The sequence below is a fragment of the Panthera leo genome, chromosome C1 (assembly GCF_018350215.1).
Source record: "Panthera leo isolate Ple1 chromosome C1, P.leo_Ple1_pat1.1, whole genome shotgun sequence".
NCBI lineage: Eukaryota > Metazoa > Chordata > Mammalia > Carnivora > Felidae > Panthera > Panthera leo.
In genome coordinates, this window is record NC_056686.1 from 125,792,973 (window position 1) to 125,817,142 (window position 24,170).

General features: G+C 36.4%; 2 protein-coding genes across 5 annotated transcripts in view; one reads left to right on the plus strand and one right to left on the minus strand.

Moving 5' to 3' along the window:
- RAB3GAP1 (RAB3 GTPase activating protein catalytic subunit 1) overlaps positions 1-24,170 on the plus strand; it is a 111,472-nt gene that overhangs the window by 40,788 nt on the left and 46,514 nt on the right. For all 4 annotated transcript variants that reach the window (XM_042948540.1, XM_042948543.1, XM_042948541.1 and 1 more), the window contains 4 exons: positions 9,733-9,852; positions 11,312-11,477; positions 16,041-16,140; positions 19,210-19,291. In XM_042948540.1, the coding sequence (XP_042804474.1) occupies positions 9,733-9,852; positions 11,312-11,477; positions 16,041-16,140; positions 19,210-19,291 (468 nt within the window). The remainder of the gene's footprint in view (positions 1-9,732; positions 9,853-11,311; positions 11,478-16,040; positions 16,141-19,209; positions 19,292-24,170) is intronic.
- Positions 19,699-20,814, minus strand: LOC122225842 (40S ribosomal protein S27-like). The gene has a single exon (XM_042948544.1). It carries the CDS (start codon positions 20,456-20,458, stop codon positions 20,168-20,170), a length of 291 nt encoding a protein of 96 aa, XP_042804478.1. The 5' UTR covers positions 20,459-20,814; the 3' UTR covers positions 19,699-20,167.

The following is a 24,170-nucleotide window of genomic DNA, read 5'->3' on the forward strand; positions in this document are numbered from 1 at the left end:
TAGTTATCATATACAGTAGTACCCCCACTATCCTCCTGCAGTTTTGCTTTTCATGGTTTCGGCTCCCTCAGGTCACCTGCAGTCCAGAAACAAATGATCTTCTGATGTATCAGAAGGTCATTAGCAGCCTAGTACTATGTCAGAGTGCCTGTATCATTCATCTCAGTTGATCTCATCATGTAGGCGTTTTATCATCTCCCATCACAAGAAGAGAGAGTATAGTACAATAAGATATTTAGAGAGAGAGAGAACATTCACAAAACTTTTATTACAGTATAATTGTTCTGTTATATTATTAGTTATTGTTACTGATCTCTTACTGTGCTTCATTTATAAATTTGTCATATGTGTGTATAGGAAAAAAGTCTGTGTACAGTTTGGTACTATCCGTGGTCTCAGGCATCTACTGGAAATCTTGGCATGTATTGCCCATTGATAAGGGACTACTGTACTTTATCTTGATATCAGGGAAACGCTGACCTTATAACATGAGTTGGGAAGTATTTTGTTCTGTTTTCTGGAAGAGATTGTGTAAAATTGATGTTATCTTTGAATGTCTGGTAGAATTTTCCATGCAAACGTTCTGGGCGTGAAGTTTTCATTTCATTGAAGTAGTGGTCCCTTTTGGGGTTTGGGCTTTAAGCAGAAGTCTCAGTTCCAGTTTCTTGCCTGATATATACACCCATATCCCTGAGGGGCCATTCAGAACATTACCACCTCTGTGTTGCTTGGGTTGATGGAAAGTCATGTACATACAGTGCTTGAATCAATCTGTAGGTTATAGAAGGAAGATGGTTTGTGGAGAGATTGATGACATCATTGGAAAGATAGGCAGCTTCCTACTCCCAGTGCTTTATAAACAAGGATATAGTGGAGGGTAATACCTGAGTAATGTGCTTCTGAAATTATAGTTTCCAGACTTTATTTATATTTGTTATGAGGCTGGGTATTCTTAGACATAGCCTAGCCTGGATGCATGCCCGAGACTACCTCCCCTGGACTGGGTATACCTTATCAGTCTCAGAGTTACATAATTCACATTGTCACTACTAGGATAAAATACATGGTATTCGCAGATGTTTTTTTTAATGTTTATTTATTTTTGAGAGAAGGAGAGCGCAAGGGGGGAAGGGGCAGAGAGAGAGAGAGGCAGACACAGAATCTGAAGCAGGCTTCAGGCTCTGAGCTTTCAGCACAGAGCCCCCCAACTCAGGGCTCACAGGGCTCACAGGCTCAAACTTGGGAAAGGCGAGATCATGACCTGAGATGAAGTCAGATGCTTAACCGACTGAGCCACCCAGGCAACCTTGCAGTTCAGCCCTGTATTTTTAAACATTGTCATATTTTATAAGGTATTTAGGTGTGTTTGGGGGGAAGGGGAGGGTCTGTGTCTTGCCAGTGTGCCACACTGCTTCCATTTTTAAAAATTTGATCTTTCGTAAAGGTTAGAAGGCCAGCAATCAAACTTTTGAGAATTATTTGAAAATTAACTGTATTAAAGGGATATGTATTTTTTCTAATCCAGCAAACATTATTTTTAAACATTTACTGTGAGCCAGATACTGAGATACCAAGGATACAATATGATCCCTAGCTTAGTACACTTTGGGATTAGTAGGAGGCTAGATAAGGGAACAGTGGCAGCATTATTGATAAATGGTGTCATGGAAGGCAGCGCTGGGCTTGATTCAAACTCATAGGAGGTGCCTCCTTTTAATCCAGGTCATGTTGGGAAATTGTTTTCAGAAGAGGTACTACCTCACTTGAATCCTGATAGACAGTGAGAATAAACCAGGTCAAGTTGTTTAAAAAGACATTCAAGTCAGAACAAGAGCATTTGTAGAGATGGTAGTGCTTAAATCAAGAATTTAAAACCTGCAAGTATAGCAGCAGAGCGTTGATAATGACAACTTAAGATTTTATAATATACTTGTTTTTTTAAATAGAATTTTAAAATTATAATTGTTTAAAATTCTGCAGTTTTCAAGACTATTATTTACTTGTCATGCTTCTCTTACCACTTGAAGAATAACATACACAGAAGTATTCACCTATAAGCATTTTCCTTTTTAAAAAACTAAAGGTAGTACTAAAACAATGACATTGAAAATTTGAAAACTTATGGAAAATAATTTATACATTGTGTACATATACAGTTAGCATAGGTGGACCCTGTCAGAATGAGATAAAACTAATATAAGATTAACTTACATTTTCAAATCAAAGTTTAGAAAGTAGAATTTTGGCATTTATGGCAAGTGCTTAGTTCTGATAGTTTATTTGTCCAGTACTTTGAAATCTTGCAGTTTCAATTTTTATATCAGGCACCTGCCAGATTTGCTCTAAGCCTGTTTAACTTTTTAAAGGGTATTTTATAAAACTGGTTTTTAAAAGATATGTGGCCATGATCAATTTTTGTGGTCTAGTCAAGGTAATTGATCTTAATGATGTGGTCTCTTGGATACTTCTGTCTACCTCCTTATATACTTGTCCTTTATCTTCTAATGGCTGATTTCTGAAACCATCAATAGAGGTTTATTCCCTTTATTGTTACTCCTTATAAAATAAGTAGCCCTGAAAATGATAAAGATGTTAACCTAGGGGACATTTATGCCTAAATGTAAATTTATGAGGTCTTTACTGAGCAGAGGTTTTAATAAGAAGGAATGGTAGGCAGGATAATGAACCTCCCTACATCCTAAAGATGTCTACTTTCATAGGTTACATGGCAAGAAGGGATCAAGGGAGCAGATGGAATTAGGATTGCTAATCATCTGACTTCAAGGTTGGGAGATATGTCCTCGATTATCAGGGTGGGCCCAGTGAAATCACGGGAGTTCTTAAAAGTGGAAAAAAAGCAGAAGAGAGTCAGTGTCTGAGTAGTGTAATATGAGAACTTGGCCTGTATTGCTGGATTTGGAGAAGGCAGCCAGGAGCTAAGGAATGAGGGGAGCCTCTAGAAACTGGGAGGGATAAGGAATGAATTCTCTTTTAGAGCTTCCAAATGGAACACAGTCTTGCTGACAAGTTGATTTTAGTGTGGCGAGACTTTTGTCAGACTTCTGACCTATATAACTGTAAGATAATAAATTTGTTTTAAGCCACTGATTTTGTGTAATTTGTTACAGCAGCAATATGAGAACAATACAAAAAGTGAGAGCATAAATGCTATATGCCTGGGAGGCTCTACTGAGCTTGAAAAATACACTGAAAGTACAGCTGGGTTTAATTCATGATAAATTTTGTCTTTGTGGTTTTGCCTTTGTCTAGTCCAGTGTTTGGACGAACTTCAGCTTCGACCACACTTTAAGGGAATAGCAGCAACAGCACAAAGAAATAGCCCACAATCTTGTAAGTTGTGTAGTTGAGTATTATGATGGCTTTTAAAATATATTTATTGTTGTGATTTTAATGCATTTTTTTAATTGGCTACAGAGAGAGTTATGTGTAAAAGGACCTGATAGTTTTGAGAGAACGGTATTTTAGAATAGCTATAAGGACCCATAAAATATTCTTATTCTTTCAAAAGCTAAAATGTTCTGAAGACTTCTGGTAACAGTGACATGACATAAGTTGGCAGTTCCTCCTCTGCAGAAAAAAAAAGAAAAGAAAAGAAATTGGGAACCATTTTAGAGTACTGGATTGCACAAAGTCAGACAACAAATTGAGAAGCATTTATTTTTGAAAAACTTCTAGAGTTTCAGTTAAGATGGGTGTATCTTCTGGCCCTTTTGCCTGTGACTATTCCTATTACTGCCCTGTTCTCAGTCTGTGTCGGTGAGAACTGGCTTTCCAGTCTAGGCTGGTCGTGGAACCATCAGTTCTGTTAGTTGATTCTAGGTGGAGGGCAAAAACCCTGTGGCTCTGCCATCTTAAAAGTAGCAGACTTGAGTGAGTGGATGAGGAAAACCTGTATGTGAACTAGGCCAGGATTGCAGTCCTGGTTCAAAGCAAGTGATGGATTAGTCAGAAATTTAATAGGGAGCTACTGTATGTATGAGAGCTATAGAAGAGTTTGGATACATTCCGCACACATCCCTATATGATAGGGAAACTACAAACATGCAGGGGAGATGCAAGAGAGCCCAAACTTGAGAACTGGGTGCAACTTCAAATACAGCCCCTTTTCCCCCAACAGATCAGTTAGCAGAAAGTGAAAGTCTAATGGTCTCAGGTGTTTGAGCATATTCTGTGCCCAATTACTAGCTTACTACTAAGCTATATTGACAGTCCGTAGCTCCTAGGGAGCCAGGAGAAGAATAAAATGAGTGAATAGAGACATCAGTAGCTAAACATCTTGGGAAAGACAGATTGCACAATTTAAATTTGGACACGTTACTAAATACAAAAAAGAACCTTCAAAAAAGTTAAACAGGACTTGGTTTTATTACAATATATTATCTAATTGTAGTTTTTAACCACAAATTACTAGATATACAAGGCCATACAAGAAAGTGTGACCCGTATGGAAGTAGGAAAAAAGTTAGTAGAAACTATTCTTAGTGGGCCCGGATGTTGGATTGAGCAATAACTTCAAAGCAGTTGTAAACACATTCAAAGAATGAAAAATATGCTACCAATGAGTAAAATAGGAAATCTCAATAAGTAAAAACTAATGAAGAACCAAATAGAAACCCTAGAGTTGAAAAGTATAACTGAAATAAACTTTCATCAGATGAGCTCAAAAGCAGGTCTGAGATGGCAGAAGAAAGAGTTGGTGGATTTGAAAGATTAGTGGAAATTATCTAATCTGAAGAACAGAAAGAAAAAAGATTAGAGAAAAGTGAACAGAACTTCAGAGATCTGTGGGTCGTTGTCAGGTGTTCCAAAGCATACTTGTAATAATAGAGGAGTCCCAGATGAAGAGAAGGGACAGGGAAAAAAAATACTCAAAGAAATAATGGCCAAAAACTTCCCTAGATTCAATGAAAACAAAACAGAACATTTACTTATAGACCCAGGAATTCAATGAATTGCAAGTGGGATAAACACAGGGAACCACATCTAGACACATTATTGTCAACTTGCTGAAGCCCAAAGCAAAGAGAATCTTGAAAGCAAGACAAAAATGACTCATTATGTACAAAGGAACAATACTGTTTGCAGAGAAAACATTGGAGACCAGAGGGCAGCACAGTGATACATTCAGTTTTGAAAGAAAAAAACACCAGCCAAGAATTCTATATCTAGGAAAACCATCATTAAAAAAAAAAAAAAGATGAAATAACAACACTGTCATAAAGACAGAATTCATTGCAAGAGACCTACCTAATAGGCAGTATTAAAGGAAAGAGGTGATAGATAACTTGGATCCCCAGGAAGGAATGAAGAGCATTGGAAATACTCCAGTAAATGAAAAGAGATATTCTTTTTTTTTAAATAAAGTTTATTCATTTATTATTTCTGAGAAAGAGAGTACAAGTAAGAGAGGGACAGAGAGAGAAACACACAGAATCCAAAGCAGGCTCCAGGCTCTGAGTTGTCAGCACAGGGCCCGACATGGGGCTCAAACTCATGAACTGTGAGATCATGACCTGAGCTGAGGTCAAATGCTTAAATGACTGAGCCACCCAGGCTCCCCCTAAAGGGATATTCTTTTAATAATAATTTTAAAAACCCTATAAGATTGTTTAAGCCATAATTGTAACACTGCATTGTTGGGTTTATAACATATATGTAACATGTAACGTATATGACAATATTGCACAGAGGAAGAGGGGAGGAAGTGGAGCTATACTGTGTAAAATTGCTAGATTTTACCAGAATTAATCTGAGTAGAATATAAATTAGAAATGAAGATTGCAGTATCCAAGCATCTCTGGGAAGATAAAAGTGAAAAAAGAAACTGTTTATTCATCACCTCCTTTTTCTCAAGTATTTTGTATATGCTAGGTATTTTAATATGCCCAAGAAATTTTTTTATTATTTATCATTAGTGTTTTTGGTGATCCAGTATTTTATGAATATATTCTTTATACTATTTGAAGAGGCTCTGAATATATTTCTTTCTAAAGTAAGAAAGAAATTCTACATGTCAGAGATGTAAAATGGTAGCATTCAAAGTTGACGGTATGTTTTTATGATTTTCCTCTGTAAGATAAGCAATAGGTATATCAGGTACTAGTTAATTATTTGTCATTATTTTCAGTATTTATTGGAGCAAGAATGAAAAATGTATGTTAAAATAGATAAAAATGAGTGATTGTCCTACCTTTTTCTGTTGGAAAATGTGATGCTAAGGCACATTTATATTTAAATTTAGTATTTAGTATATGCATATGTAATCTGTCCGATAAAACAGTTCTATTATTAAAACTTGTCATAGTAGGATTTTTATTTGTGTTTATACATTTGAGCTCCTAATACATTTAAATTACTAGACTAGAAATTGTAGGATATATAAAGATTTATTAATGATTCTTATAATTTTATTCACCCTTCACTTTTCCCATTCTGTCCTTCCCATCCCTCCTATGTCTACACACACAAAACAAGGGGGCTAAAGCATCTCATACTTACTAATACAAGAAATACAGGATATGTCCATCTGGGTATTTTATGAGTATGTCTGTTATATGTATATGCATTTTTGTGCTTTCAGTTTGGGAATTTTTTTCATAAATTGGATTTTGCCATACATATGCTGATCTACATTCTTCTCAGCATTTCATGATCACCTTTGTGTCAGTAAATACATACCTAATTTTTTTTAAGCTTATTTGTCTTGAGAGTGAGAGAGTGTGAGAGCCTGAGAGTGGGGGAGGGGCAGAGAGAGAGGGAGAGAGAATCCCAAGCAGGCTACGTGCTGTCATTTCATAGCCTGACACGGGGCTCCATTTCACTAACCATGAGATCATGACCTGAGCCGAAATCAAGAGTCAGATGCTCAGAAGCAACTGAGCCACCCAGGCATCTCCCACCCTTTTTCTTAATTTTTATTTTTTTAAATGTTTATTTATTTTTGAGAGAGAGAGAGAGAGAGACTGAGAGTGCCAACAGTGGAGGGACAGAGAGAGAGGGAAACACAGAATCTGAAGCAGGCCCAGGCTCTGAGCTGTCAGCACAGATTGAAATTCTGTAACCATTAAATGACAATTCCACTGGGCCCTGGGCCCTGGTAACCACTATCCTATGTTCTATGTAAGTTGGACTGCTCTTTGTACCTCATATAAGTATAGTCTTACTGTATTCATCCTTTTGTAACTGGCTTATTTCAGTTAGCATCAAGTCTTCAGGGTTCATCTGTGTTGTACCATGTATCAGAATTTGTTTTCCTTTTAATGCCGAGTAATATTTCAGTGTGTGCATACATCACATTTTGTGTATCTGTACGTCTACTGACAGGCCTTCAGGTTATTTCTACCTTTTGGCTAATGCATAAGCTGCTGTGGCACGTTTAAGTATCTCTTTGGGTCTGTGCTTTTAATTTTTCTAGGTGTATACCCATATGAGGAATTGCTGGTCACTCTATGTTTAAATTTTTGATGAATCACTGTACTGTTTTCCATAGTGGGTGTACTATTTCACATTCTCATCCATCATGCTCAGTGGTTCTCAATTCCCCATATCCTTGCTAATAACACTTGTTATCTGTTTTGTTTTTTTTTTGCTTGTTGTAAGAGCCATCCTAGTGGGTGTGAAGCCGTATCTCATTGTGGTTTTGATTTACATTCCCCTGATAATTAGTCACGTTGCCCACAGCTTTTCATGTGCTTATATTCCATTTGTATATCTTTTTTGGAGAAATGTTTGTTCAGGTTCTTAGTTCACTTTTTAATCTGGTTGCTTGTTTTTTGTTGTTGGTTTTGCTCACTTTTTAAAACCCCCATTTAAATGTTTGCATACTTGAAGACATCATCTCAGGCTTCAAGTAGGTCTAGTATGGAAAGTAAATCAGTGGTATATATTCATCTTTCAAAGATAATGCTAGTAAATTTTAAAACATATTAGAATTCGGAGAAGAGAACATATTTAATGGAATGACAGGATGGTATTTGAGGTAAATCTTCAAAAAAGTATCAGTCAGATACTGATAAAATGAGGGGAAACATTCCAGTTAGAGTAAACAAAGTCATAGAGGACACAAGTGAGTTTATTGCAGATATACAGGAAGCGGTTCAGTTTGGCTTATTTATTGTTATTGGGAGTGTACAATGGAACAGTTTGTATGTGGAGAGGGAGAAGATAGTTAGGCAGCAGCTATCAGTGTTAAAGATACAGATGTTCTTTTACCCAGCAACTTACGGGAGGTTAGCCCACAGTTACAATTGTAGACATAGACAGTGAGTGGTAGTATTGTTGCAACCACATAAAACTGGAGACAGAGTACTTGATCAGTAGGGGATTAGCATTTGAAAAGGAGGTACAGAAACTGTATTTAGTATAATCTCATTTGAGGGTAGGGTGAGTACATGGACATAATATTTCTGAAAGAGTAAGTAAGAACTGTTGACTGGGTGCACAGTATGGGTGATGGCATGTGGGGAAATGCTCACCTGTTTTGTTTTCTTTCTTACAAGGACATTAAAAAAAAGAGAAAAGTATATTTTTAAAGACCTTTAGAGCTTAGACGTCACAGCTCTGGGTTCTTTCCAGTATTGAATGCTGCTTCTGCATATCTACTTTTGATTTCAGGAGTAGGAGAGTGGAGGGAAGGTGAAAAGATGAAATGAATTTTTGTCATCCAAACAAGAAACAGATTATGGGTTGGACTATTTTTATTTTGTAATCTTTATCACTGGGGGACTTCTTGAGAATGTTCATAAAAATAAGCATTCACAACTCTACATATCCAGAGTTAAAATAAATTAGGCAAATGAGTAATCCCTTTCATAAATTACTTTATTTAAAAAAAAGTCATTAAACGGGTGCCTGGGTGGCTCAGTTGGTTAAGCGTCTGACTTGGGCTCAGGTAATGATTGCATAGTTTGTGGGTTCTAGCTTGTGGTTCTCGCTCTCCCTCTCTCTGTCTGCCTCTCCCCTGCTCGCTCTGTCTTTCAAATAAATAAACTTAAAAAAATTAACATAAAAAAGCCATTAAATAAAAATACATTGAGGAGTGAATAGAACAGAAGTTTTCAGTGGGCAAAATCACTAACTTGACCTTATATTTTTATAAAGTTTGACCACAAATTTGTATAAAGGACTTGACAACTAAGTGAGAAGTTTTCATTTTTCATAGCAAGATATTGTAGCAAGAGTAAGTGATTCTCTGATATTTCGTGATGCCTATCTAATATGTGTTACTGAGTAAAAGAATACAAGAAATCGTTAATTAGGATACTTGAATAAACCATGTCCTCACACTTAGCACAACTACATGATGGCTGATTCCCTACCATTTAGGGAATTTATCAAACTTTATCTTTTCACACCAGTGGACTTAATGTTATCAGCTAATTAAAACAAGCTTTAAGTCTTGGAAAATTTTAAGGCAAAACTGTTAATGTTCTTTTTGTGTGTGTGTATGAATTCTGCAAACTGCTTTTAATTTGTCAAGAATAAAGAGGAAATAGGTGAATAATGGAAGTGTTTTGCTAAATGAAGGAAATTCATGTTATTGTCAGTTGCCATTAAAAAAAGAGAGAGAGAAACACCTGTAGTTCAGATGTGACTTGCTAAACTTCCTTCAGGGAAATTTTTTCAAGTTTTTAAATAACAAATGTTTGTACTCTGAAGTTTTCCTTGTTTAATAGCAGTGATTCTTTTTTTTTTTTTTTTTTTTTTTTTAAGGTATGGATTGCGGGAGTTTGTGGTGATTGCCCCTGCTGCAAACCATGATGCAGTTCTCAGTGAATCTAAGTGCAATCTTCTTCTGAGTTCTGTGTCTATTGCTTTGGGAAACACTGGCTGGTAGGTGGACATTTTGAAATATATAGACAATGAGTTAAAGACTATTTTTAATTATAATTTATGAAGGAAAAAGTTTACTAAGTATTAGATTTTTTAAAAAAATGATCATTAGGGTTCCTACTTGTTCGTTATTGTGTTGGAATATCTTATGGAAGAACAAACTCAAAACCGTTAGTGAGTGCATTTCTAAAGGGAAATTTACTGAAATATTCAATGAATATTTGAAATGAAAAGTAAATTGTATTATTTTTGTGTTTTACTTCCAAATGTTTAGTTTATTTAAACTTTTTTGTTACAAAATCTAATTTTAAAACTTGAAAACAGAGCATTGCCTCGTTTAGCCTCAGCTGAGAATGTCCATGTCAAGTGACTCAAATTTTTTGCTGCTCTGTGCATGTCTACAAATGACTGAAAGTGCCAAGAGTATTGATTTTGAGGTACAAATAAATTTTAGGGAATAGGCTTATTTGCAAAGATGCAAATCTGAATAATGAGTACTGGCTCTATTTTCAAATGATAAAGTAAAAAATATTTCAGCTACTAATGTTGGTTTAATTTATATTTTCATACCTGTGAATCATATTTTATTTTGCCTTTGAAAGGCTAATATGATAGTGATACCAACAGGCCTGACCCCACGGCGGGTCCCTCAGGACCAACCAAGAGGATCCTTGGCTGTGTGTGGAATTAAAGGCATAGAGAGAGTGAAAGTACAGACAGAATGTCTGGGAGACTCAAGATAGGAGGGAGTTTGTCTTTGCTTGGGGTCTGGGGATTTTTATCGAGGATTGTGATCTGGTATACATGTCCTCTCTGGCATCCAGGAACTGGTTAGAACAAAGAGGAGGGCCCAGGTGTTAGTCCTTGGAGCCAGGGGTCGTTGGCATGGAGATATCTAGTGGTGGTGGTCTGGAATATGCATATGATAGCTTTGTCTGGTCATTTTCACCTAGTCCTTCCTTAGATGATATCTGTTCTAACGAAATCGAAATCGTTAACTCCTTGTCTCTTACAAGGAGGACAAACTGTTTGCATTCTGAAGCACATGTAAAGTGGAGGCGCAGGTCCTAGCAAGAATGGAAACAGGAAAAGGAGCAAAAAGCAGATTTTTATGGAGTCCTTCAATATCCATATCTCAATTGATCGCTTTTATTCAAGAAAATTTTCATTCTGCCTGTTTTGACTTTCAGCTATTTTAAAACAATTTTCTGACTCAAAAGTGCCACTAGATGATAGTTTCTTTAGCTTATTAGTTTAAGGAGAAAAGGAACTAATAGTTTTTAGTATGAGGAGAAAAGGAACTAATAGTGTCTCTGTTAATGTAAGTATGATGAGTGATTCTTGCTTAGTGTTTTTAAATATTTGAGATTAAAATAATATAATGGGGAAATTTTTAGATTTAGGATTACTCAGTGTTTAATGAACTTAAAGTCTATTCCTATTGAATTTTGTCCTACAGCCAGGTGCCACTCTTTGTGCAAATTCATCACAAATGGCGAAGAATGTATGTGGGCGAATGTCAGGGTCATGGTGTCCGAACTGATTTTGAAATGGTTCATCTTCGGAAAGTGCCAAATCAGTACACTCATTTATCAGGCCTGCTAGATATCTTCAAATCAAAGATTGTGAGTTTGCATTGATATTATCATTCTTATCTGGGATCCAGATAAAAGTAGCAGTTTGGTAATTTTATTGAGTATGTAGAAACATTTTTCTATAATACTAACAATGTAATTACTTGGAAGAAAGATATAATGATTACATAAATTATTACGTATGTTTAAAGAAATAGTATCCAATTAGATTTTTAGTGTACTAATGCTAAAGAACAGTTAATCAAAGTAATTTTGTTGTCGTTAATATTTATTTACTGTGTTATTGCTTTCTGCTCCTTCTCCTTTAATAGTACTACAGTTGTTGACCCTTGAACATTGCGGGAGTTGGGGCCTAACACCCCACCTCCCACGTGCACAAAAATCCACTTACAACTTTTGACTCTCCCAAACTTAATTACTAACAGCCTGCTGTTGACTAGAAGCTTCACCAGTAACATAACACACTTGATTGACACATATTTTATGTATGATATGTATTGTATATCATATTCTTACAATAAAGTAAGCTGGAGAAAAAAAATGTTATTATTAAGAAAATTGTAAGGAAGAGAAAATACATTTATAGTACTAAACTGTAAAAACCTCATCTTTAAGTGGACCTACACAGTTCAAACCTATGTTCATGGGTCAACTGTTGCCAACCTCCTCAGATGAGTGTGTTTGGAACTTTGAGGTCCTTGAGGTCTCAACACTTTGGATTCTAAATTGCCTTCCCCCCCCACCCCCTGAATGTTCATTTTATTTGATTTTTAAAATTAATCTGGCTTATGTTTTATGACAGAGAAATAAGGCTAAATGGGAGTACTTAGTACATCCTTGGTGTTGTATAAAAACACTATCACAGAGATATGGAAGACTTGCTTGTGTTACTCTGGGGAAAGAAAATTGGGGCTTAAGTTGAGGAGCTGTTAAAGAGCAAAACCAGATGAGGAAATGGTGGATCGGGTCATCTACTTAGAGAAATATTCCCTTTAAGTGCTTAAGTTACATCCATCTCACTGAAGTGATCATACTTTACTAACAAATTGATATCAGGCATCTCTTGGTATGATACCTTGAATAGGATATATTATCACCTCTGTTGCATTCCTGCCTAAAATGTCTAACATAAGTCATAACATCTGGGAGCAATCTCATGTTTCCAAAATTAGCCATATTTTGCAAAATTACTGGCCTAGACTCTTAAAAAAAAGTCAGTATCATGACTGCCAAAACAAAGATTGGGAGCTGTTTAAAAAAAATTTTTTTTTAATATTTATTTTTGACAGCAAGAGAGAGTGCGAGCAAGGGAGGGGGTAGAGAGAGGGAGACACAGAATCTGAAGCAGGCTCTATGCTCTGAGCTGTCAGCTTGGAGCCCAACACAGGGCTCGAACCCACGAACTGCAAGATTATGACCGTAGCCAGTCAAATGCTTAACCAACTGGGCCACCCAGGTACCACGTGGCAGCTGTTTAAATTAAGGGAGACTAAAACGACCTAAGAGCTAAATGCAATGCATAATCCTTGACTGGATCCTTGTCCAAAACAAAATAGCCAAAAAGAATATTATTGGGACAGTTTTAATATGGACTATATATTAGAAAATACATAGTCCATATTAAAATTGCCAGTTTTCTTAATCAGCTCATCACATCATCTGACAACTTCCACAAAACTCACTCGTCTACATATGAAACGTCTCTCAAAATTAATTTTTTTAAAAGTAGGCTCCATGCATAATGTGGGGCTTCAACTCATGAACCTGAGATCATGAGTTGCATTCTCTACCAACTGAACCAGCCAGGGGCCCATCAAAATTGATTTGATAGGAGTAGAACTTAAAATAGTTGAGAACTGTTTTGGGTAGTTTAGATGTTTTACATAGTTAAAGCTACCCAATATGTGATTCTTCTGTAGTAACTCTAAAGCTGTTTTTATAAAAATTACTCTTTAACATCTGCTTCGAATGCTTCAGGGCACTCACCCTACCCTGAAAATTTATTTCATTTTAACATAGTTCTGATTTATTAGAAAAGACTTCCTTCAGGTAAGCAGAGCCGGAGGGGCAGTTTTGCCTTTTGGAGTACCTAAAATTTAAATTTGAATTCTGCCATAATCCTCTAAATATTTGAAAACTTACACTATGGTCTTTTTTTCATTTAGACATTCTTCCTTCTTTCAGATGTTCTCTTTTTTTTAAATTAATTTTTAATTTTTATTTTTGAGAGAGGGAGAGAGAGACAGAGTGTCAGTGGGGGAGGGCAGAGAAAGAGGGAGACACAGGATCTGAAGTAAGCTCCAGGCTCTGAGCTGTCAGCATAGAGCCCGATGCAGGGCTCAAACTCACACATCGCAAGATCATGACCTGGGCCGAATTCGGATGCTTAGCCAACTGAGCCACCCAGGCACCCTCTGATGTTCTTTATATTTCATGGTTTTATACTCTTGATGGTTCATTTGGATATTTGTCTCTTTTAGAACTACATTTCTTCATTTTTAAAAAAAAAAATTTTAACGTGTATTTATTTTTGAGAGCACGAGAGAGAGACAGAGAATGAGCAGGGGAGGGGCAGAGAGAGAGGGAGACACAGAATCCAAAGCAGGCACCAGGCTCTGGGCTGTCAGCTCAGAGCCTGACGCAGGACTCAAACTCGCGGACCACGAGATCATGACCTGAGCCGAAGTCAGACACTCAACATACTGAGCCACCCAGGCACCCCCATTTCTTCATGTTTTATGGAAATTTTCTTTGCAGGTGCATTTAGAATGAATGTTATATCTAAAATTTTTAACTTTTTCTCCCATCCTCTCTTGTGGTTCTATAATTTTGTGGTTGCTCCCTACATGTAGAAAATTTCAGAATTGGGTCTTGAAATGGTGTTTGGAGCCTCTTGCTCTGAGGTGTTATTAGGGGTATTGCATACCTGGTCCTGGAATCACTGGATTGCTTGCTCAGGTTATGAGAGCGGTCACTGACCACCCCACCCCCCAACCCCCCATAGTAACTCTCCCCAGCCCATAACTTTCAGCAAAACTACCGTACCAAGCAGGTATGCTCTGCCACAGTGTCTGCCTTAAGCACAGTCTTGCAGTGCACTCACTCTGGACTGAGTTGAACTTGTGGTTCCACTTAATGCAGTCTGTAATCCTAGGCTGTCACTGCCTACTTCCACACCTGGAACTCAGCAGGCATATGCCTTGAAACTTTGGATTTTCTGCAGCTTTCTAGGACCCACAAAGATATTTATGTCATATTTGATCCTAGCTATTTCTTTCTGGTTATCACTTTCTGTATTTATCTATGTTGCTATGTAACTGGAGCAGAGGTTATGTGTCAAGGCAACTTTGTTATGGTTTCTAGACCATTTGTACCTTATTACAGGTGAACACTCAGTTAATATCTGGACTTGACTAAAAAGTTTATTATTCCTAAACAACCAGAATCTTACCTTGCTTGGCAAGGACACAGCAGCCCAAAACTAAATTATCTTTTTTGGGCAGCCACTTTACATTGTGACTTTAGATTGAGTTTGTATTCCATTAAAGCTACTAGTGACATTTATAGATGTTGCTGAGCTAAATGTCTCTTATTCTTCCTGATCAGCAGTATCAGGAACACCTGGTACCTGGTTAAATATGTAGAATAGCCTTGAATCTATATTTTCACATGTTCCCTAGGTGATTCCTATGTATATTTGAATCCTATTCCACATTAATGTAGGTTAACCATTATTAAGGGAAGCAGAGCTTATAGGATGTTTGGATGATATTAATTTTCATGATTAAAAAAAATTTTTTTTAATGTTTATTTGTTTTTGAGAGAGACAGTATGAGCCGGGGAATAGAGAGAGATGGGACATAAAGTTCAAAGCACGTTCGAGGCTCTAAGCTGTCAGCACAGAGTCCGGTGCAAGGCTCAAACCCATGAGCTGTGACGTCATGACCTGAGCCAAAGTCAGATGCTTAACCAACTGAGCCACCCAGGCGCCCCTAATTTTCATGATTTTTAGTGAATGTAAAGATGAATCTAAACTTTCTATTAACTGATTGATTAATACAATCTATTTTGCATGAGTGACCATTTGTCTTAGTCTAAAATTATGGTTAAATATTCCAAGACTGGCTTTAATTTGGGTTTATTTTCATTTAAAAGAAAGAGAAGGCATCATCTCCTCAATCCTGGTCTTATACTTGTAATAGTTTCACCTTAATTTAAAAAAAATTGGTAACATTTTTTTCACATTCATTATTGCTGAACAGAATAAGAAATTATATTTGTATAATTAAAATTGTTAATATTTTGAAGGAGCATTTATTTTGTTTCCAGGTAGTTATTTATTTATTTAAGTTCATTTACTTTTGAGAGAGATCTGCACACAAGCTGGAAAGGGGCAGAGAGAGAAGGGGAGAGAGAATCCCAAGCAGGCCCAGCTAGGGTTAGATCTCAGGAACTGTGAGTTCATGACCTGAGCCTGACCTGAGCTGGACTCTACTGACTGAGCCACCCAAGCACCCCAAACAACTCTCTGGCATTGTTTTTAAAACACTTTGTTTAAAGTTACACAATGTTGTCTTTGCATTTATTTTCTAGGGATGTCCTTTAACTCCTTTGCCTCCTGTTAGTATTGCTATTCGCTTTACCTATGTACTTCAGGATTGGCAGCAGTATTTTTGGCCTCAGCAACCTCCAGGTGAGATAATTTAGAGCTATATTTAACTTACTGAATATAAATGGAAAGAAAATATATTCAGAAATTAAACTTATTTAATAGTATGTTTCAAGTGTTTTAAATTGGAAATATTTGTAATTCATTCTAAATGTAGTATTGCTGATTTAATTACCTTTATAATTTTGTTTCTCTTAAAAAAAGCTCTGAAGTTTGCTCTAGAGACAGCATTACTCTATATGTGACGATCTGTCTTTGAAAGCTAATATTATTTATAAAGCATCCCCCCTGCTGTGGAACATCATGTGCTGCAAATTAGTATGTAGTGAATGATTAAACTGTCTGTTTTTAGAATATAATAACGGAAGCCACCCTCATAAGCTGAGAGCCTTATGGAAAATAGAGTTTGAAGAAGAGTGCTAAATAAGAAAAGCAGGAAAGAGAAAAAAAATGGGTATATACACATATACTTACAAAGAGCTCTAGAATATTTAACTTGCATTTGATGTAATTAAAATCAGTTTACCTCTTATTCATAAGTGGTATATACCAATAGACTGATTCATTTAGTAATCATTAATTATTAGCTGGTTGTGTCTGGGTTGCAGGTATAAACAAGACATTACCTAAGTTCTAGAAAAGTTCACCCTGGTGGACATATAGCCTTAATAATTAAGTGAGGATTTGGCTCCTGGGTGTTTCTCTCATATATAAGTGTAATTATATTCAAGTATTTCTCATAAGAAATTTAACACAAACTTATAAATAATTATAAGTATTTTAGCAGCCTGAAAACATTTTCTAGTCTACTCCCCCCTGCTGAGAAAAATAAATTAGAATAAAACAGTATTTCTTTATTATTTTTGTTCCAAGTAGTTGGTTATTTATAGGATGGAAAGTTGGTAGTCTTGGGATGTTAGAATTAATGTAGTATATCCTCAGACTTTGGTAGTTATATATGCTGCTAGTACCTTATTTATGTACTGCATAATAATTTGAAACTCTGATGTGACAATGAAAGAACTGCATCTAAACTGCAGCAAAGGGAAATAAAAGCTAAGCTGAGAGTAAATTATAAGAAAGACGCAAATGTTTGTTTTGGTAATTTTCGTTCCCAGACAGCAATACCCTCTAGGCAATTTGTAGCCACTTTCTAGGTGAAAGTTTCAATTCCTGCCTTCCTTTTCCTTTTTTCAAAGTCTGCTCTATTATTAGTCAATTTTAAATATTTCCCAAGATAGTATAGTCTGTTGATGATCTAAGAGGAAGCCCAAGATCCAGAATGTTAGCATTATAATTTTGGTTGCCAAAAAGGACTTTGTTAATGTTTACTTGCCAGTTTAAAAAAAATTTTTTTTAATGTTTATTTATTTGAGTGAGAGAGAGAGAGAGAGAGAGAGAGAGACAGAGAGTGAGCAGGGGAAGGGCAGAGAGAGGGAGACACAGAATCCAAAGCAAACTCTAGGCTCTGAGCTGTCAAAACTTAGCCTGACGCAGGGCTCAAACTCGTGAGCCTTCAAGCCGTGAGATCATAACCTGAGATGAAGTCAGACACTTAACCCACTGAGCCACCCAGGCGCCTCTCTTGCCAGTTTTTTTTAATGGGGAGGACCAATATATTTATCTTACTCCTCAGTGAATTGAAGGCCATATAAATTTTTAACATTTTCTCATATTAAGGGAAGGAAAGGATTTGAACATGTAATACGGACCAGACATTGTGCTTGGCATTGTATATGTTATTTCATGTAATTATCGTTTATCTATGAGACAGGTATTATCTTTCTTGGAGAACATATGTAACTTAGAGAACATAGGCAACTGGCCCAAGGTCACAAGTGATAAAGTTTGCTTTCAAACATTGGTCAAACTCCACATCCCATGATCCTTTCATTCCATAGTGTTGCTTCTGAGTTTAATTGAATTAAGACTATTGTACAGTTATGGTACAAAATTTTTAGCTTATTTATAAAATATGCTTATTATACATTGTGAAGCTCTTAAAAATTCACATCTTATAATAAAGCTAGTCATTGTAATCTTTATTATAAGTATTTGTTAGTTGGAAAAATGGAATGAAACTGACTTGAGAAAATTTACTGAATCAAGTAATTGAGCCATATTTAATGATTAATTTAGTTAGGTGACAGGTAATCGACAAACATGATTTTAGCAAAACTGGGGAATATTCATAACAATAGAATTTAATTTGAGGAATTTCCAGTGTAGTACGAATAATGAAAAGCAGCCATCTGAATTATTTCAAAGAGAAATAAAGCCTTTTGATGTCTTTTAGAAGTGTTTATTACCTCTTTAAAAGGGGTGGAGCTAAGGGGAGTGATTTACCCTCTAAATTCTCCTCTCATCTCAGATACTGTTTATAACAGAAAGGAAATTCTTTGCTAAACTTCAAGTATTTCCATGTACTATCAACTGAAATAAAAATTTATTAATGATAACTAATTTGCTCTACAGAAATTATTGACAGCAAAACTGATGAATGTAGGTTGGTAATTAAATTTTTAAATACTTGGATAATCTTTTTTATAGATAATATTAATCACATTTTTAGAAAATGCAAAAAAAATTACAGATTAATGTTCTCTCAAGCAATATTTAAGGAATATTTCAAAAGGATAAAATGTAGAATGCATGGCTTGAATTAAACACTGTATAAATAGGAATTAAAGGTGTTCTTTTTTTTTAATTTTTTTTTTTTTAACATTTATTTATTTTTGAGACAGAGAGAGACAGAGCATGAGCAGGGGAGGGTCAGAGAGAGAGGGAGACACAGATTCCGAAACGGGCTCCAGGCTCTGAGCTGTCAGCCCAGAGCCTGATGCGGGGCTTGAACTCATAGACCGCGAGATCATGACCTGAGCCGAAGTCGGACGCCCAACCGACTGAGCCACCCAGGCGCCCCAAGGTGTTCTTTTATTGTAACATTCTAGGGGGAAGTCTTTAACTAGGCTGCTCTCTACATATATGCTATTGACATAGGCACATTTAAGTCTATGATCTCCCAAAGAGCTAACTTAAATACTTATTTCTTCATTTCTTGCTGAATAATGGAATATTATTTCTTTTGTTTAGATATAGATGCCCTTGTAGGAGGAGAAGTTGGAGGCCTGGAGTTTGGCAAGTTACCATTTGGTGCCTGTGAAGATCCTATAAGGTGGGAGTTTCAATATATCATTTGAATTAAGGAATGTACTGTTTATATTAATACTGATTTTACTGTGCTTTGTAATACCATAGCCTTTTGGAATGAGTATAGTACCGGAAACAGATCTACATCTAACAATCTGCCCATCTGCTTTTTTTCTCTGTCACTGAAGAAATAAAAGAGGCTTGGGGCGCCTGAGTGGCTCAATTGGTTAAGCGTCCAATTCTTGATTTCAGCTCAGGTCATGATCTCATGGTTTGTGAGTTGGAGCCCTGTGTCAGGCCCTATGCTGACAGCGCAGAGCCTGCTTGGGATTCTCTGTCTCTTTCTCTGCCCCTCCCCTGCTTGCTTGCTCTCTCTAAAAATAAATAAATAAAAAAATTTCTTAAAAGAGGCTTTAAAATATTACATAAAATGTGTATGATACCATTTATTGATTATTCCTTATAGAAGTGATTCTTGGCCTACTTTTTGGTAAACATTTTATATATTGAAAAGCACAGAGAAGATCATATATAACAAACTTTCACCTATTCATCACTGAGAATTAACAAGTGTTTACATTTTCCCTGACCACATTTTCCAGATGTACAAGTTGAGCCCTAACTAAGAGCTACAAAGTGACCTCTAGGTTACCCAACTGCTTTTCTAGAAGAGCCACTGAAATTTAAGAAAATTTTATATAAGAAAATGTAAGACTTGGAAAATTTAATCACTGAGAGTAAAATATTTGGAGAATATAAACAGTGCTGATTTAGAAACTGTTTTATTTAGTTAAACTATATGCTTAGTTAAAAAATCTATATGCACACATACATACTTTTTTTTTGTATCCAAAATGTGTTTATTGGGATGGTTTTCCCCTCATGATGATTTAGCGTGGTTTTAGTGCTGCTTCAGTCTGAAGGAGCATGCTTCTCTAAGCCTTGCTTTTCCTCCTGTAGGCTGGCAAAGGACAGTGGAGCGGCCAACACACAAAACTGTTTGTGCGTGGCTACAGATGGTGGTGATTTTATAGCATTGTGGGTGCTTCTTGTTCATGAAGTAGGAATTGGAGCTTTGCACCAGGCGCTTCTTCTTGTGCTTCCTCTTTTCCTCTTGCAGGGAGGGATTGAGGAGATTCTTTGTGAGGGGCATGTTGTTGCGGGGGAGATTGTCACATCCGCACAGGCACATACATACATTGTTAGTACTCTTGCATAGAGGTAGAAATGATAATACTTTTAATTTAAAATCACTCAAGAGAGAAGATAAAATAAGTATCTTTTGTAATTGATACTTACATGTGTCAGACACTATGCTGAATTAGGAAGATATAGTAGATAAAACAGTTTTTGGTTTCTTGGCATTTATAGTCTGATTGGAGGAAATAGACAAAATAATCACATAAATGTACAACTATAAACAGTGAAGGAAAGGGACAAGATGTAAGAATAGTGAAATGAGCTAGTTCGGATTGGGATGCCATCAGGAAAGTGTTCTCAAAGGAAGCATCTCAGGGAGGATTTAGCTGGCACAGAGAGAGAATGACCATTCCTGGTAGAATGAAGAGCTTGTGTAAAGGGCCTTGATGCAGGAGAGTTCAGTCAGTTTACTGGAGGAAACTCCAGTTTCTTAGGAAACTATGCCATCATGGCATAGTGAGCAAGGGAGAAATGGTATATTTGTGGCCCTCCAACAGGTTCATTCATTTAGATTTTGCTAGAGAAAATTATAGGGAGAGAGAATAAAATTGACTTGATCATGAAAATGTGAAGGAATTGTTTATTAAATATTTCTTCTTAATTTTAAATCACGAGGAACCATCAGAGAAACAGGTGATTGAAGAAGAATACAAAAATAATTCGGGGGTAAGGTGGTATATATGGTAGGCCATTTAAATCACACGGTGATTAGCAAATACTGTGGGCACTATGCTTTTGCAAAGAATGGTGGAAGAGGTGGAAGAGGAAATGAGGCTTTTTTTTTAGTGTCCTCTCCCTGTCAGAGAAACTGTTTTATAGTTAGAAGGAAAGGAGAGGACTTAGTCATAAAAGCTTAGGAACTGAATCTGAGGTGAATACCTAAAATTATTTCAGGGCTTAGAGTTTTAAACTTACCATTCATATCCTCTAATATCATACACTGTCTAGTCATTTTTTTTAACCTTAGAATTTTATTCTATTATGAAAGTAATAAATTTATGCTCAGTAAGGAAAATTTAGAAAACATGTAAAAACAAAAAAAAAAGGCAAAAATCATGTGTTTACCAGTCAAGTTTCTTGGTTGTAAACTGTAGTAGTCAACTCTGACTAACTCAAGCAAAAAATCAACTTACTGAGGAAGTATTTGATAACACAGAGGTTTAATTAGGACCCTTATAGGACCCAGCTCAAAATAGTCTCGAGCCAAGGGTGGCTTGTTGTCCAGTTATTAACTGAGATTATATTACATAGTTGTGGAATTCTGGCCCTGTTATCACATTGAATTCTAAAATATAGGGTACAGACTGGAGTTGCCAGTCGGTTGAGCACCACTAAAGATCAGAGAAATAAAAGTAATTGACTCTTTTGGCTTCTTTATTCTCCAAATTTGACTCTCCAAGAAGTGGGTTCAGAATCTAGACAGGAATTAAAATACTCACTAAATTCATAATCCCACTACTTATAGGTGGTCATTGATGACAGCTTGGTCTCTGCAAGACCACTCTCAGGTTCACTGATTTGCTTGGAGGACTCACACCATTTAGTTGTGCTCATGGCTATGGTGTATTACATTGAAAAGATACAATACAAAAAGCAGCAGAGGAAAAAGGCACATAGGGTGAGGTCCAGAGCAAGCCAGGGACAAGCTTCCTTTCCCAGTGTAGTCACACAAGACACTTAATTCTCCTAGCAGTGAATTGTGACAATGTGTGTGAAAGGCTGTCTACCAGAGAAGCGGATTGGACCCTCTGTGTATGGTGTGTTTATTTGGGGATGGTCACGCAGGCACCTTCTCCATGTACCAGAAGGAAAGCAGGTGTTCAGCATAAACCATAGTTTTGCACCAGTAGTTTAGACACAGTGAGCCACTCCTGTCAAGGAATGGTAGGAACCCTCCCAAAATCCAAGTTCCCAATGTCAAGCCAAGGGAGAACTTTGCAGGTTCTCCTTTTCTAAGTATTAGGCCTGCTACGATAACTCTCTTTTTGCATAGTATGTTTGTATATTTTATAAATATATGTCATCCTTTATATTTTTTGTGGCTTGTATTCTTTATAATTTTATGTGAAAACTTTTTGAAACTTAATATTTATATATATGAAGAGGTCAGCAAACTGTGACCTGTGGATCAAATCTGACCATTAGCCTGTTTTTGTATAGCCAATGAACTAAGAATAGTTTTTAAATTTTTTAGTGTTTTTAAAGAAAAAACAAGAATATAACAGAGACTGCATGGTTCCAAAAGCCTACAATATTTGCCCTTTGGTCCTTTGTAGAAAAAGTTTGTTAACCTTTGATCTATAAAATGATTTTTTCAAAATTGAGTTACAATTCGTGTATCATAAAATTCACCATATAAAGTGTACAGTTGTGTGGTTTGTAGTGTTTACAGATTTGTGTAATCATCTCTTTCTAATTCCACAATACTTTTATCACCCCCAAAAAGAGACCCTTCACCTCTTAACTTTGATCCTCTCAATCTCCCAGACCCTCCAGCTCTAGGCAGATACAGTCTACCTTGCCTCTTCTGGACATTGCATATAAATTGTGTTATGCAGATGTGGCCTTAAGTGTCTGACTTCTTTCACTGAGCAATATGTTTTTGAGGTTCATCCATATTATAACATGAGTCAGTATTTCATTGCTTTTTATTGGTGTATAATATGTCATTGTATGGGTGATAATGCATTTTTTATCCATTGATCAGCTGATAGATATTTGGGTTATTTATATTTTTGGCTACTATATATAGCATGTGGTTTTACTTATTTATGTATGTATTTATTTATTTATAGTTTACATCTAAGTTAGCATATAGTGCAACAATGATTTCAGGGGTAGATTCCTTAATGCCCCTTACCCATTTAGCCCATCCCCCCTCCAACAACCCTTCCAGTAACCGTCTGTTCTCCATATTTAAGAGTCTCTTATGTTTTGTCCCCCTCCCTGTTTTTATATTATTTTTGCTTCCCTTTACTTGCGTTCATCTGTTATATGTCTTCAAGTCCTCATATGAGTGAAGTCATATGATATTTGTCTTTCTCTGACTAATTTTGCTTAGCATAAATACCCTCTAGTTCCATCCACGTAGTTGCAAATGGCAGTATTTCATTCTTTTTGATTGCCGAGAAATACTCCATTGTGTGTGTGTGTGTGTGTGTGTGTGTGTGTGTGTGTGTGTGTGTGTGTGTGTGTATATATATACACACACACACCACATCTTCTTTATCCATTCATCCATCAGTGGACATTTGGGCTCTTTCCATACTTTGTCTATTGTTGATAGAGCTGCTATAAACATTGAGGTGCATGTGCCCCTTGGAAACACTATACCTGTATCCCTTGGATAAATACCTAGTAGTGCAATTGCTGGGTCATGGAGTAGTTCTATTTTTAATTTTTTGAGGAACCTCCATACTGTTTTCCAGAGTGGCTGCACCAGTTTGCATTCCCACCAACAATGCAAAAGAGATCCTCTGTCTCCACATCCTCGCCAACATCTGTTGTTGCCTGAGTTGTTAATGTAAGCCATTCTGACAGGTGTGAGGTGGTATCTCATTATGGTTTTGATTTGTATTTCCCTGATGATGAGTGATGTTGAGCATTTTTTCATGTGTCAGTTGGCCATCTGGATGTCTTTGGAGAAATGTCTATTCGTGTCTTTTGCCCATTTCTTCACTGGATTATTTGTTTTTTGGGTGTTG

Bases quoted from the DNA above. Each gene is read 5' to 3' on its own strand.
- LOC122225842 (XM_042948544.1), bottom strand. From the start codon at position 20,458: ATGTGCCTGTGCGGATGTGACAATCTCCCCCGCAACAACATGCCCCTC.